Consider the following 16,552-nt stretch of genomic DNA (forward strand, 5'->3'; position numbering starts at 1 on the left):
CAAAAATCATAAAAGATGTACCCCTTGCCTTCTTCAGGCTCTTTAATCTGGCGCATAAAGCACCAGTGTTTGTTTACATCTGTGATTTTCCCATAATATTGTTTGCAGTGCTGCCCCTTGCACTCATGCTTTTTATCCACATAAGATTTACACTCATCACACAGAATTTTAGTTGGACATTTGATCCACTTTTCAGAGGCCAGGGCCATGTGCCTTTCTAAGCACTCTTTGGAATGACAGAACAGCTTACAATTAGGGCACCTCTGTGTCCTGCCCACATTTTCAGCGCAGTTTGGGCTCGGGCAAAGATGACATCAGAACCTGCACATGTGGGTATGGCTGTGCAATGTCTGACAAAGATCGCAATAATTTCTCATGCCAAACACCTTTTTCACATCCAAAATGCCGTAATAATGTTCACCATGCTGCAGAAGAAAACAGGTGTCGGGGTATCTGGGTGCCTCCTGTTTTAAATAAACTCTACCCATTTTTTTCCTTATGCATCACTATGTGAATGTTAACCTGTTCAAGGTTTTCAAACAAAGGTACTTGATGGAGCATAACCTTTTGATATGCAGACATGCCTAATTTCCTATGCAGTTCTTTGGCACCATCTAGCAGTTCGGCATCTCTGGCCCCTCTACATTTTGTAACAGCCAATAGACTGCCTGCAAAGCACAGGTTAGTATCATAGGTATTCAAGTCAATTAAATACTTCCTTGTCACGGCGTGGGGTCCTGCAAGGCCCCCTTCCCGTTCCAAGTTGGCCCAAAAGGCACCCTCAATTCTTGCCCGCCACATCTTTGATGATAAAATATATAGTAGGGAGGCTGCCTTCATGTTGCCTTGGACACGGTCTTGTTGTACTCTCTGACCCTGTGGGCCCCTGGACCCCTTGTGGGTCCCATTCTACAATGGGTGTTTCGGGGCACCCTAGCCTTATGGGCTATGCGTGGCTCCAACCACCCCTTTACCATGCCCCAAGCCTCGCAGATGGAACTGACATTGCTCGGTCTGGGCCTTGTTATAATTTGGCCCCCTTGTCCTCCCTGGGCCCTCTGTGGCCCTATCTGGCACTGCACCCTCTCTGGCGCTTGGGGCCGGTGCACCCCCCCCCCAATGCTGCACTCTCTCTGGCGCTTGGGGCCAGTGCACCCCCCCCAATGCTGCACCCTCTCTGGCACTCGGGGTCCCCACACTGCCGTGGACCCCCTATGAGGACTCCTCCATCCCCTATTAACCTCACCCAAGTCACCGGTCTTAAACAGCAAACAAAACACAAGCTCCTGGGCTATAACATAAATTCAAGCCACACCAGGGGTGCTCCATCACTCACCAGTATCAGAGGCTGTACCTGCAGTCAGGCCTCTCCCCTTTGGTTGATCTGAGAGAGCTCCTTCCCCCTTGGCTACTGGCAGAGAACTGCCAGCCTGGCCTCAGCCCTGGGGTTTAAATGTGAGCCAGGCCCTGCCCCTTCCAGTCAGCTGACTGCTGGCAGGTGTGGGTCACTAGCTAACTCTGGGTGCCCTGGCAACAAGCAGCTGGGGCTCCTCACTCACTGCTAGGGCTCTTTCCCTAGCAGTTTCCCCTCTTAAAAAGGAGCAGGGCACCTAAGTGCTCTGCCACATTCCTCTTTTTAGCTTTGATCTTGGAATAGGGGATAGAGCTTATAACTCTATGGCTCCCACTGCCCCAGCCTCTCACAATGACCACAACCAGCTGAAATGTCAAATCGAGCAATATTTCTCTCTGGCTTTGTAACAGGTTAATGAACCACTCTAAAAATAGCTCTGGGGTCATCTGGTTTAAATTAATAGATTGAGAGTATAAACAGTTTGCCATGTTATCTGCCTGAATACATAACTGGGCATAGTCATTGCCCGTGAATCTCTCGTGGAGTTCTGCTACAATTTCTTCTACCCCTCTGCTTATGGCTTCATATGCCACATGTAATGGCACATGGTTCAGATTCATAAAACGGAACTCCTCAGTGTACCTCTTCCCTCCAAACCTGGCTATAGACCACCCTTGCCTTCTCACCCGCACCATATGTACGTCTGGTAAACATCCTCTGCTGACTCAGGAGACCAGGGAGTGCTTGAAGGGTCCTCTAAACTGTCTTCTACACCAGATTCATTATCCCAACTCTTTGACCCCTCAGGTCTTGGTGGTGGGGGAGGCCTGGGAGGCTGAGGTACATTTGAGGGACCCTCTAAAGGGCTTCCTGAATCATATTCTCCACCCCCTTTCTCTGTCTCCAGGGGTCCTGGTGAAGGGTCAGGCCTGGGAGGAGGGGAAGTGTTTGAGGGGCCTTCTAAAGTGCCATTATTAGTGGATCTCTTATTTTTTTCTCAACCAGTGTTTAGCCTTCCCCATGCTCCTCTTTAACCAGGTCCTTACTTTTTACCCCATAAGCCACTTGCTGGTTTGCCACCCATTCTTATCCACATGTTTACCATGACTCCCCCTCTTATGATACAGGCCACGACTGCTGTCTGAGTTACACAGACTACCTCCTCTCTGAGTAAAATTTACCTTTTTGCTCTGGTAGTAATCATGATCTTTCAAAGTGCTCTGCACACTCTTTCTGAGATGTATATGCCTGCCAGCACCACCCCAAACCCCCCTCTTTTTTCATAATAATCATGATCTTTTAAGACAAGGTGGTTACACCCACCCTAAAAACCCACCTCTTTTTTCACAATAATCATGATCTTTCAAAAAAGGAGAAAGACTCTCCTCTTTCTCTAAATCATGTGATCAATTGCTCCTGGGTTTCTTATTCACGTGTTTTGGGGGTGTGACTCCTTGTCTTTTTACATATGGTTTTCTCAGAGGTATGTGGCTTGTTTTCCTCTGAGGAACCGTGCCCTTCCGTTCTGTCCCATTGGTCTTCTGATCCTTGGGTGTTATGATCTTCAGGCTGAGCACTTCTGAGTTTTTTTGCTTGTGCTTTTAGAGGTCTCTACCCAGGCCCCCGCTCTTCTTCAGGAGTGGTGCATGTGATCACTTAGGAAATATAAAATTTACATCTTAGCATTGAGAATTCACTTTCCTCACACACTACAAATTTAAAATTTGCTTAACTCCCCTTACCCATCTGTGGCAGGCCAGTAGGGAGAGCTCCTGCATTGAGCCTCCCACCTCACTACGCCCATCCACCTTCCAGACTCCACGTGTCTCCCCAGGGGCGCCTAAGTCCTGGCAGACCCCCTTTTGAGCCCCACCTCAGAGTCCAGGGGTAATGTGCCACCACCACCCCGAAAGGGGACCTTCTAGGTTCTGTGTCCTCAGGGAAACACAGGCCTAATAGTCCTATGGGTACTCAACCCAATACAAGCACTTGGGGCACCTCCCCAAGTCGGGGGCCAAAAAGGATAGTCTCCCTTAGTCTGCAGACCTAAGGGGTCTCCTAGGCATAATTAAACCCACCCCTCAATAAGTCTCCTATACCAGTCACAAAGGAGAAGTTTATTGGTTACAAAGGGTAGGGTTAGAATAGGGAAAGAGGTAGAGCACTATCAAGAGATTACCATTGAGCAAAACAGTCTGGCTGAGGTAGCTGTTTGATATGCAAATGCATCACTGTGAGCTGACTAACTTTCTAGAAACACAAGTATCATCCAGAAGACTCTCTGGTCTCCCAAGATCTGGCTCGGAGAGTTCCAGAGAGAGTGCATTTCCATTGGATCAGACTCTCTCCCTGTGTCCTGGTATTTGGGCCATGCTGGTAAAATGGCTTCTCTCCCCCTTCTCCTTGGATCAGGCACTTATATAGCCTTTCTGACCTCAGCAGCCCAGTCCAATAGAAGCCAGCAGTGTTGGCAACTAGCCAACCAATTTAAAAAGCATCACTGGTTACCTGGGCAGATGCACAGGGGCTTTTCCCTCCCCCACTCAGGTAACCAGAGGGACCACACCCTAGGCACCAGGCTTTTGTCATGTAGGCAGGGAGGAAACTCCCCCCTCCCTTAGGAATTCGACCCCAGTGTCCCAAGCTAACCGGGACAGATTTCTAGAGAGAGACACAGAAGGTGGCATTTCTCACACACCACAAATTTAAAATTTGCTTAACTCCCCTTACCCTCTATATTCACAGGGGGCTTATATACACACACACATAACTTCTTCTCCCACAAGAAACACATAAAGTTTCAAAAGCTGATTTCAGAAAAATTACCTTTTACTACTGGATAAAAACATAACTGTATGTGTTTATTCTGCTTTTCTATTTTAGAAGAAGAGGTTCTGATGGAAAACAAGCAGTTACAAACAGTTCTTATAACTTAGTGTGATTATATTAACACAGCCACAAATAACCCACCAGTTTAAAATAATTTTACCTTGCTGTGGTAAAATTGCATGGGGCTTCCCCACTAGATAACCTCTCTGTAATATAAATGAAATGATATAATAAGTCAGCCCTCTACATTAAAATTAAATAATACAGTAAGGAAAATATTGTATGTATAAAGTAAAATATAACTGTTTTAAAAATCAGTCATAACTAAAAGATAACTCCACCCCTTTGGTCTCAAAATATGTAGACATCTGGACACAGGTCAGCATTTTTGTCATCTGGTTATCTTTACAACACACCCCTGGTTCTTGGAAAATTCACAGCCCCTCCCCTAGCACAAAAGCCTTGTAAGAATATATATTTTTATCTGTCTTTATTTCCATCAAAAACCTTGACAATATTTACTGGTTTATTTTGTTAAACCCTCTCCTAAAAAGAGGTTTTTTAAATCATTTCTAGGGACCGTTAAGCCTTATTGGCTTTATCTTTACAAAAGGCCTTTTGGTAAAAGATAACTCCTTTAGTCTTAAAATATGCAGAGCTCTGAACACACTGGTCATCTTTATTTTTTTTTTTTTTGTGGTCTGTTTTATCTTTATAACACCCCCCCTCCCCCCCACCCAATCCCATACCATACAAAAACTGTGAAAATATATATTTTTAAATTCAGTCTTTATTTCCATCAAAAACTTTTACAATATTTACTAGTTTATTTTGTTACCCCTTCTCCTAAGAAGGGGTTTTTTTTAATCATTTCTAGTGACCATTAAGTCTCATTGGTTTTATCTTTACAAAAAACCCTATATGTATGCTATTAGAGATCCAAAACACTAAAGCAAATGCTAATCTACATTAGATGTAGAAAACTGTGTACTGGTGAGTAGGCTTTCTGGAGTCATTAAAAAGACTTCATCTAACTGCAAAGGAGTTCAAATAAAGGACTTAGTTAGCTGCTGTTTAATCAGTCCTTAGTTACTTCCAAACACACACATACTATGAAGTGAACTCATACCACTACCCTCAAAATCTAAGTGCCCCCACAACCATGCTCCAAGTCTCTTGCCTGTCTCTCCTCTGCAATGACCTCTACTTCACATGTAGGCTCTGGCACAAAGATACCATCTTCCAAATTCTCAACATCTACTTTGGGGGCCTGGGCCTCTTCCATTTGCCTGTTCATTGGGTCTTCCTGAGCAGGGTCAGGCGTCTCAAAGAGTCTTTGGGCTAGGAACCTGGCCTCGTCCTCAAAACTATTTCTACAGTAATGCTTTCTGTGAGGCCGTCTTGGGGTTGTGGTGAGTGGGCCTACAGGCATTGTGAAAGAATCCATATCTGCCCCTGCTTGCCTTAGCACAGTCTCAGATAAACAGAGGGGTCGTTTGGGAAAACGGATAGACCTGGTGGGGCTTGCAGCCTAAATCCCACCCCCCTCTACCTGCTCCAATTGGTTCAGCATCATTCTTGGGAGGCCCGAGGCCTCTGAAGCCCCCGCCAATTGGTTGGGGGTGGTGGGGCAGGTTGTTAGAGGGGTCACACCACCCCACTGCCACCCCATAGGCCATGACTGTGCTCTGGGGTGGGCTAGAGCAGTTTGGGACCTGATAGGTCATAACTATACTACATGATCTAGGGTGGTTCTTGCAGCATGAGGGGTTGGGCTTTGGAGGTCTGCATGGGCTGTCCTTCTGATGTCATGGACCATGTGGTGGTGGTGTCACACACCCCGTGACTGGGGATGGAAGGGCGTAGTTGCTGATGTCACACACCATGTAAATGGGGGTGGGGGTAGAGTTGCTGATGTCACACACCACGTGACTGGGTGTGGGGGTGGAGTTGCTGATGTCACACAGCACGGGACTGGGGTCAGGGGGCAGGACTGGTGACATCACACACTGCATGACTAGGGTCAAGGGCAGGGCTAGTGATGCCACACACCATATAAGGGGAAAGGGGGCAGGGCTAAGGGGATGGGACTTCCAGTCCCGCCCACCTGTCACATTTGCATTGAAGGGCGGTGAGCCTATATACTACTGTCATGATAGACATTACACTTTACAATTTGATAATGTGTTATAAACCATAACATGATACACGTGCATGGGGTTAAATCTTGTTTAGGGGCCTGATCATTATGTGATAGCTAAAGCTCGATGGACGTAGTTTAGCTGAACCAGATGTAGTTGAACCAGGTTCTGCAACTGGTTTTGTAACATCTATCATGTAAATATGATTTAGGGCAGTGGTTACCAACCAGTGGATCCCGATCAGCTGGTTGATCGTGGAGCCTCTGCCAATCAATCTCAGTCAGGGACTGAGATCAACTGTCAGAGGCTCTGCGATCAGGAGCGGCAGGATGCATGTGTGGAGAAGCTGGGACACAGTCCAGGACTGGAAGGATGGTGGCAGGATGCACATGGCTGGGCTGCGCTGCACCCCCTGCCACTGAGGCTGGGCTGGGTGAGTGGGGTTATCCTCCTCCACACCTTACCACCCTGTGGTGACGGGGGGAGTGTGGCAGAGGCAGGGGCAGGGGCAAGGGTAAGTGGGGCCCTGGCCAGGCTGGGGGAGGATCAGAGCCCTGGTGGCTCGTCCAGGTATGGGGGTGGCTCCTGCCACTGCACACACCCTGACGGAGGCCTGGGGGGCACGTGCCCCTCAATCTGTGCATGGGGGTAGTGGCAGCTGCCACTCCATGCTGGGCTCCTTTTTAATTTAAAAAATGATCTCCTAGCTAAAAAGATTGGAGACTACTGATTAGGGTCTGTCTGCATTGAGAATGATATAGTTTGTCCACCAGGTATAGCTCCAGAGCCTATAATTTCTTATCTCCGTCCTTCCTGGTTGTGGGTGGGTTTCAGTGAGGTTAAATAGATAAATCAGGTTTTTGTTGCTGGAAGTGCAAGGTACTCAATTATCACCTTGGTATTTGCCAACTTGAAAATCCAAGTAGCCAGTTGAGCTAGGAGATTTCTGAAGTGGGATCCTGGACAGACAGGTGTGAGATGGAACTGGTATTTCCCAAAACTGAAAGTAGTCACTTGACATACACAATAGTGTGATGGGCAATGCATTGTTCTAGGAGGTTTCCCTATCATCCCTCTCATCCTCCAAGCAATCACCCTTGGGGTGGGGGATGGTAAGCTTAAAGGCCAAGCTTAAGCTGGAGTGTAACATGTATTGAAACTGCTAGTTCTCTGCCAGGAATCATGGCAAGTTCCATAAACTCAGATCCTCCAAATAAAGACAGTTCTATTGCTACCAACATTGTGCCAACACTGAAAATTCAAGTATGCATGCAGATACAATTCAAGACTGTAATGGTCTCAGCAATGGGAGGGGCAAAACTGCCATTTATGATATTAATAAAAAAATCAGACTACTTGTTAGGTGCAGTGAAGGAAGTGTTAAGGTAAGAAAAAGAAAAAGTTTTTAGCTCTATAAAGAAACAATCAAAGTATAAACTCCCTTTATGTTATAGCAAAAGAGTGTGTTTTCTTTTTCTTTGGAGGGGTAAAAATAGATTAATAGATTGTAAGGCTGCAAAGGACCTCAGAAGATCATCGGGTCCAGCCCCCTGCACCAGGCAGGAAAGACAGCTGGTTTCAGCTGACCCCAGTGAGATGACTGTCCAGTCTCCTCTTGATATTTCCAGGGTAGGCAATTGCACCACCTCTGGAGAGAACTGATTCCACAGTTTGGACACCCTTATTCTGAAATAGTTTTTTTGAGCCTGAAATGGTCTTCCAGGGGTTTGTGACTATTACTCCTAGTTTTCCCCAAGGGTGCCCTGGTGAACAGACGTCATGCCCCTGGTGAACAGACGTCATGCCCCCAGCAGAGACTACCACCCCTGCAAGTTTCTTCTGAATCAGCCAACAAACATCAAAGTTATAGATATTGCATTGATTCCTCATTATACCCTAGCCGAATCTCCTAATCTCCAAATCTTTTCTGAATCAATTTGGAAAGCCTAAAACTTGTAGCGATTCGATTTGGATTCATAGATTCAGCCTCCAAATCATCCAAATCATCTCCAAATCTGAATCACAATCCGAAGCTTTGCACAGCCCTATTGAATAGCACTGGACCAAGCATGGACACAACTGGCTACTTCCTGTCAAGATGACACAGATCCATTCACTAGAGCTCTCTGGGTCCTACCTTGCAGCCAGTTTCCTTCTCACCTGATTGTCTTGTAGTTAAGCCCACAGTCTTCCAATTTTCTCATGAGAACATTGTGGGATACGGGATCGAAAGCTTTTTGGAAGTCAAGGGACAAAATATCAACCTTCTCTCTCTTATCCAGGTAGCGAGTCACCTGATTGTAAAAGGAGGTGATGATCATAAAAGAAGATGAGACCTACCTGCAACAAAGCCATGCTGGCTGTTGTTCAGAATCCTACCTTCTGCAAGTCTATTGCACATAGACTCCTTAATGAATTTTTCCAGGATTTTTCCTGAGGTAGAAGTTGTAGATTGCTGGAAGCATTAGCACTCCTAATGAAGGAATTTTGTCCTAATACCTGTCTTGGGTAGTGTGCAGTGTGAGGAATTAATATTTTGAAATGAAGAAAAGTATACAGATAGTCTGCATAATTAACCTCTATTGTTTTCTGGTCTTATTCAATGAATACATGAGAGCAGCGACATGCACTCCAGAAGTGCAAAATACAAGGAATTTCAAAGCATTTTGTAGATAGAATTAAGCCTTGAAATGAGCTTCTGAGTAACATTAAGCTTTACTCAGTACGGCTGTGTGACTAACAGCCGCAGGGCGGGAGCCAGGCAACAAGCTGCTGGGGACCTGTGGGGGCAGCATGGGTGTTGGGGTCCAGGAGGGCTGCTAGGGACTGGGAGCTCACACTGGATCCCTAGGAGCCCCTGGCCTTGCTCAGTCCCTTTAGTCCTTGCTGGCAGCCTCTCAACCTTCAGTGCAACCCCCTGAGACCCTGAGGCATTTTTTCAGCTAAGCTACGGTGAAGAGGTGACTGAGATTTTATGGTCCTATGCATTATTGCTCATAAGCTGTCTCTCGTGCCTTGTATCAGAATCAGTACAACTAAGCCATCTCAGTCCTGAGATAATGGCTCTGTAATGAATGCGCCCACAGGTGGACTCTAAAGAAAAACCATCAGTGTTCATTGTTGTGTGCCTCCAGGCATCTTCCCGAGGCCCACCTCCTCCTGACTTGGAGCCTCTTGTATTCCCACAACTTTCTTTCACTTATCTGGGGCCAATGGGCCATCCGGTTCCTTGCTGTTTCCCTACAGTATTAATGGAGCCCCCCACAGTGCATTGCCACCCCTTCCCACTTTGGCCCACCCTAACCTGAGTCTGGGCTCTTCCAGGTGGCTCCTGCCAACACCCCAGATGCTCGTCTTGGCGTCCTTGACTTGATTCCCTTTGAGCATGGCCCCTCTGCTGCCGTTACTCAGTGCCATGCAGCTGCCATGCCGCTGGCCACTCCACCATGTGGCTCAGCTCTAGTCTTCCACCCCACCTCCGGGGCCCCTCTGCTGTGTGCCTCCACTGCACAACACCGCCCTCTCTCAAGGGCCTCTGTGCCACGCACCGCTGTCCCTCATGGCTTGGTGGCATCCCTCAGCCCTCCCTCCAGAGCCTCTCTGTCGGGTGCTTCTGCCGTGAAGCTCTGCCCTGCCTCGAGGACTTTCTTGCTGCTTCCCCCAGCCACAGAACTCTCTCCCATCCCTGGGGTCTGTTCACTGCCATTCTCTCTCTCACAAGGCCCTCTTCCCCCACTCTGCCTGCCTCCCAGGATCCTCTACCTCGGGCCACTCCGCAGCCAGCCTTTTCATGGCTCTGCTCTGCCAGCGGGCCATGCCTCTTCTCCCCGCTGAAGCGGCACACCAGAGCCTCCCTTGCTGAAGCCAGCCTGCCACTGGTGTTCACCACCTCTCTTATGGTGAGTGATGTGGGGAACCATGGTGGGCTGTCTCTTCCACCTTCACAGTGCCTGCCATGCAAAGAATGATCAGGGCCAGTGTCTTGCACTGTTACCCACATACATGTACAGGGTCATTGCAAGGATCTTCCCTTACAGACCATATTCCCAGCCCTTCCACAAGTCTGGAGTGAGTTCATGAGCCTAAATTTTTCCTGCGTTTCACTGCATGAAACCACATTCTCCACTCCTCACATGGCTGTAAGTCAGCAGCAATTCTGTGGTTACCAGTGAGATGCAGAACTGGTGGCATTAGGACTACACTGCTGTGGGGAGCCCTTGCCAACAACAGGGGTAAATTCAGAAGATTTTAGGGGTGAATTCAGGTACTAGGAGATGGCATGAGATGCAGAAGCAGTGGGATATCCTCCCACATAACAGCCTGAAGTCTTTCCAGGTGCTACAGTCCATCAGACATCTATTCTGGCTGTCAGCAGCACAAATGCTGGGCAACTGCCTCTCTGTGGGACCATCATGCAATCCCAGGGCCCTGCAGACAAGAGGAGCATCCAGATGAGCCCAGCTGTGTGGTGTGTGGCATCACAAACACATATGCAGCGCCACATACCGCACAGTCAGATGTTTCCCACGCTGCAAGGGTTTGCTGCCCATATGTGTGCTCTTCCATTTTCAGAGATCAAAAAAAACCCATGGAAAAAAAACAAACAGAGCAGCATATACTCGGGCAGCTCATGATGCTGAAAAGTGGAGCCAGGCTGCCTGGAGCCATGCTGTGGGTGCTGGCCAGGCTCCACCCAGTAGGATTGCCATGGCTGCAGCCCTGGGAAGCCTGCAGGACCCCAAGTAAGGCTGCTGGGGTCAGCACAGTGCTGGACCTAGCCTCCCCTACCAGACCTGGGGCACAGCTGTGTGGCAAAGTGCACATGGCACAAGTATTCCCCAGGGACAAGTACCTGCAGTGCAAGGTGTGCCACTGCTACTTGTCTCTGGGGAGCCAAACATCTGCGCTCATCTGGACATGCCCAAGAGAAGCACGCAGATCCAGCTGTACCTGAGAGGCTGTCTGCTAGGGCTGTGCGAAATTTCACTGCCAGTTTTGTTTTGATGTTGTTTGAACCTGTTTCTAGGTCAAAACAGAAAAATCAAAACAGAACAGCAAAACAGCCTCGAAACAAAACGAGGCAAGTCGAAACGTTTCAACACTTCACCCATAGGCTATAATGGGGAAAGTTAAAACAGCATATAACTTTGTCATTTCTGGCCTGATTTGGATGAAACTTGCAGGAATGGTAGCCCCTTCTGAGGGCATGAAGTCTGCCAAGTTTTAAGAAGATAGGTGCAGGGGATTTGGGGAAGCTGCACCCCAAAATCTTGAGAGCAAACCTCATGTCATGTGTATGTGTTAAGCCACAGTGGGGTCAAAACTGCAGGCATGCTAGCCCCTGCTGAGGCCTGCTAAGTAGGAGAAACTACTTCACAACTAGGGTGTCCAGACTGTGGAATAAGCTTCCTCCACAGGTAATGCAATTACCTACCCTGGAAATCTTCAAAAGGAGACTAGACAGTCACATTGCTGGGGTCACCTGACCCTGCATTGTCTTTCCTGCTTGGTGCAGAGGGCTGGACCTGATGATCTTCCAAGGTCCCTTCTGGCCTTACAATCTATGAATCTATGAGTGGCTGGAGCCTAAGACTTAGGAGATATGGCTTTGAAACAGTTCTTCCAGGCCCCAGAACCTCCCTGCACCTATTTCCATGACAGCTGGCAGGCTTCATGGCCTCAGCTGGAGCTAGTAGGCCTGCAGCTTTCACTCTGCTGCACCTTAACACACACAGTGTCACCCGTGTCATGAGTTTTGCTTGTCCGCAGCTTGAGGTACAGTTTCCCCCAAACCCCTGCACCTATATCTTTGAAACTTGGCAGGCTCTGTGGTCTCAGAAGGGGCTAGCATGCCTGCAGTTTTGACCCTGCTGTGTCTTAACACATACACATGCCATGAGTTTTGCTCTCAAGACTTTGGGGTGCAGTTTCCCTGAACCCCCTGCACCTACCTCCTTGAAACATGGTGGACCTCATGTCCTCAGAAGGAGCTACCATTCCTGTAAGTTTCATCCAAATCAGGCCAGAAATGACAAAGTTATAGCCTGTTTTGACCTTCCCCATTATAATTTATGGGCAAAACGTTGAAACAGTTTTGCTGTTTCGACCCTGTTTCGATGAAATGGAATGGAACAGCTGTTTTGAATCGAAACAAAATTTGAAATGGGATGCTGTTGTGTTGAAACGTGGAAACGCTGGTTGAAACGGAACGCTGCCATTTCGCACAGCCCTACTGTCTGCCACCAATCGTGTCCAGAGACACAGGCAGCAGCAGGGGAGTTGTGCAGAGAGTAACACGGAATTTCCCCCAACCACATCAGGCAGCAGCTGAGGAGATTCACTCATTTCTTGGGTTCAAGTTATCCCACACCTATCACTGAGCCTACCCAGCTCCTCTTCTCTTATTGTTCTTTTTTCCTTTGGAGACAGTCTTTTTATTCTATGTGTGTACAGCACCTGGCACAATGGAATCCCACCCCATGGCTGGGGCTGTTACATGCTCCTACAGGATAAATACTGATCATATCTGAGCCTGACACTGGCATAAAAGGGACTGAGAAATGGGAGAGGGTTTAATGAGTACTTTCAAATAGGTCAGAGCTTTCCTTTAGCTAAAGTTTGTGTGACTGTTTTTTTCCAGTTTTTCATCTTTCTTCCTCTTTCCTTCCCTACTGCTGTCTGCAAATGTGTGCATCTTGGAAGAACAAATGTATGTATTTATTATGTGTCTGTGTATCTGGAAGCATGTAAATGGTGAGTGAGTTTGTATGTGTGCTTCTGACTTCCTAAGATACAGGCATCTCAGGAGTGACAAGTGAGCAAGATTTAATGACTCATAATCCTCTCATTTCTCCGTCCTGAGAGCATTTAGGCACAACCAGTTCACTCCAGACCAGGGCACAGAGGCTCAAGTGTCTAGCTTTAGGACTGTCCAGGATCCCACTGCTGAAACCTACTAGCTCAAGTGACTACTTTAATTTTCAAGTTAGCAAATACCAAGGTGATAATTGAATACTTTGCATTTCCGGCAAAATCAGCAGAACTTGTTTTATCTATTTAACCTCATCCACACCCATTCCACAATGAGGAAGTGTGATGTCTCTGAAGCTACACCTGGTGGATGAACTATGTAGCTGTCAATGAAGACAGACCCTAACATTGTAGACATTACAAAACCAGTTACAGAACCAGGTTCAACTACATCTGGTTCAGTTAAACTACATCCATCGAGCTTTAGCTATCACACAATGATTGGGCCCCTACACGAGATATAACCCCATGCATATACATCATGTTGCAGGTTGTAACAGATCATTGGGTTCTAAAGTATAACATCTATCACGGCCTATTATGTCTTGTATAGTAGGGATTACAAGGAATGTGGAAAGGAGTTGGTCCCTATATCTCATTCCTGTGTTGTTAAACTCCTTTCACTATCCAATAACTTCATTCATTTATCTTAAAAAGTTTAAGTAAAGTGGCTAGAGCAACTTGCGGGGCAGCAGGAGATGCAGGTTCAACTTCCTATGGTTAGGGTGCCTAGAACCTGGATTTCCTGCTCTCAGGAACAGTGATGTATTGGGCATGCACAGGATAATTCTATTCCACTATAGGTGGAAACAGAAGTCAAACTGTGCATGAAGGTGAAATGGGATTTAGTCCTTTGTCCCTTTATAATTGTAGTAGTAGTTACTTTTGTGGGAGATTTTGAACAAAGCATGTATCATTACTTTGCCTCCAGAAAACATCAGTAGTCTATCTGTTTTGATTGTTACAGTGAGAAGAACTGTTCTGAGCTGCTGGAAGCATTTAAGAAGGCTTTTATGAACAAGGATCCTTGCAACATTTTACCATCAGACTATGAATTATTTATTAACCTGTCACAACACTCAATTCCACCTAACAAGGTACTAATTATCTGAGTTACATGAAACAACCAACAACGTCTGCCACTTCCTGGACTCAGGAGTCAAAATTGAGCAAATTTGGTATCATGAGTCACAGTCTGTCTTAACTGACTTAAAGATCTAGTTACTCTGTGTGCTACTGACTAAAAGGTTTAGTTAGTTCTTGTTCCCCCACAGCTGTAGAATGCAAATTAGATGTGACTTATGTAACAGTGACCATGGCTACATATGTACTTTACTGCAGAGTAGACTAGTTGCAGAGTAAAGTGTCACTGTCTACATGTGCAATGCTATTAGGTATCAGTAAACTAATTTATGCCAGTGTAAGATAGTACTGTCAGAAACAGTACTATCTTACATAGGTGTAATTTACTGTAATTAAATGCACATTTAGACACTGACCATAGGCATAAATTGAGCCTAGTCACTCCAGCCAGCTGGGTGCCAGGCTACTACATGACACCTAGACACACAGCTCTGCACTTTCAACACTTTTGTGCCCCAGCCAGCCCCTCCGCCACCTGACACTGCCACCTGGACCCCAGCTCTGACCCTCATGCCCTCTGCCAGCCTGGGCCTGCTCTACCCCAGCTCAGATTCCTGCTGTCCTAGGCACATGTCTAGACATTGTACCTGGGAGTAGTTTACTCTGACTCAAACTGCTCTGAAGTTTATTGCTTCACACTAATTGCAAGTGTAGATGCACCCAGTATTTTTGAACACCCGCATCCAACTAACTCTAGAATTTCAGGGGATGCTCTAGGCCTCAGCAATCAGAGTTCTCTATTGATTTGGGGAAAATGAGAAAATGGAAAGAGTGAAAAATGGGTTAAATGTAGAACTGCTGGCACCTTCTCAGCACAGTCACAGTTTTGAGGACCTCTGCCTTTGGTTGAGCTGACTGCACATTCAAGGGGTCCCTTGCAATCCTCCATTGCACCTCACAGCATTGCTGCTTACCATGCTGAGGCATCCCTTCTATTTTAGGGACTTCTTGAAGTCCCTCACCCTCTTTTCTCCTCCCAATCTCACTGAAGTTTTCCCATGGCTTTTTCTTCCCTCACACGCATATCTTCCACTCTCCTTCCTGACAAGTATTCTGTAGATTCCTCTTTTTCCCCTTCTCCCCTTTCAAAGTCTCCCATTCTCTCTGCCAGCCCAGTTCATAGGATCATAGAAAATTATGGTTGGAAGGGACCTCAAGAGGTCACCTAGTCCAACCCCTTGCTCAAAGCAGGACTGTTCCCAACTAGATCATTCTAGCCAGGGCTTTCTTCAGCCAGGCCTTAAAAACCTTGGAGGATGGAGACTCCACCAATTCTCTGGGTAACCTGTTCTAGTGCTTCACCACCCTCCTAGTGAGAGAGTTTTTCCTAATATCTAAACTACACTTCCATTGCTGCAACTTGAGACCTTTACTCCTTGTTCTGTTGCCTGCCACCACTGGGAACAGTCTAGCTCCATTCTCTCTGGCACCACCTTTTAGGTAGTTGAAGGCTGCTATCAAATCCACGCTTAATCTTTTCTTCTGCAAACTAAATAAGGCCAGTTCCCTCAGCCTCACTTCATAGATCATGTGCCTCAGCTCCCTAGCCATTTTCCTTCCCTTCCATTGGACTCTCTCCAATTTGTCCACATCTTTTCTGTAGTGGAGCGGCCAAAACCAGATACACTACTCCAGATGTGGCCTCACCAGTGCTGAATAGAAGGGAAGAATCAATTCCCTTGATATGCTCACAATTCACCTACTAATACAGCTCAGTATTTATCAGCCTTGGCAATAAGGGGACACACTTGGCTCCTATTCAGCTTATTGTCCACTGTAACCCCCAGGTCTTTTTCTGCAAAGCTGCTGCTTAGCCAGTTGGTCCCCAGCCTGTACTAGTGCATGGATTGTTCTGTCCTAAGTGCAGATTTAAACGAGATTTACACAAGTAAAAAGGGCAAATTCTGTTTCTATAACAAAATTATAAAGTATTTCCTCAGTGTTAAAAACCATTTGTGAAATTCTGACATACGTAGAAATATCAAGAAGTGATTTTACATATTTTTGCATCTACATAATATTGATGCCATCGTATACAAATACCCAAGTACTGGTTTGGTTAATTTTTTTAATTAATTCTGTTTTCTTTACTTAGTCTCTATTCTGGGAAAACAACCAATTTCTAGTCAGTAGCTATGCAGCTAGAACTCGTCGATACATGCCCCTGGGTGATACTCTAATTGGGGCCTTTGGAGATCTGCTGAACTGGTGTGGACAAGCAAACAACACTGGTAAGACCATAAATGATATAAGTTGATTACAAATTATGGAAGTG

The 16,552-nt window shown here is 46.6% G+C and overlaps 1 protein-coding gene across 1 annotated transcript in view; it reads left to right on the forward strand.

Annotated features, from left to right (window-relative positions):
- LOC102559494 (ADP-ribosyl cyclase/cyclic ADP-ribose hydrolase 2) overlaps positions 1 to 16,552 on the forward strand; it is a 113,503-nt gene that overhangs the window by 17,851 nt on the left and 79,100 nt on the right. The window contains exons 2-3 of the mRNA XM_019479854.2: positions 14,102 to 14,231; positions 16,373 to 16,508. Of these exons, the coding sequence (XP_019335399.1) occupies positions 14,102 to 14,231; positions 16,373 to 16,508 (266 nt within the window). The remainder of the gene's footprint in view (positions 1 to 14,101; positions 14,232 to 16,372; positions 16,509 to 16,552) is intronic.

Source organism: Alligator mississippiensis, chromosome 2, assembly GCF_030867095.1.
Source record: "Alligator mississippiensis isolate rAllMis1 chromosome 2, rAllMis1, whole genome shotgun sequence".
NCBI classification, from domain to species: Eukaryota; Metazoa; Chordata; order Crocodylia; family Alligatoridae; genus Alligator; species Alligator mississippiensis.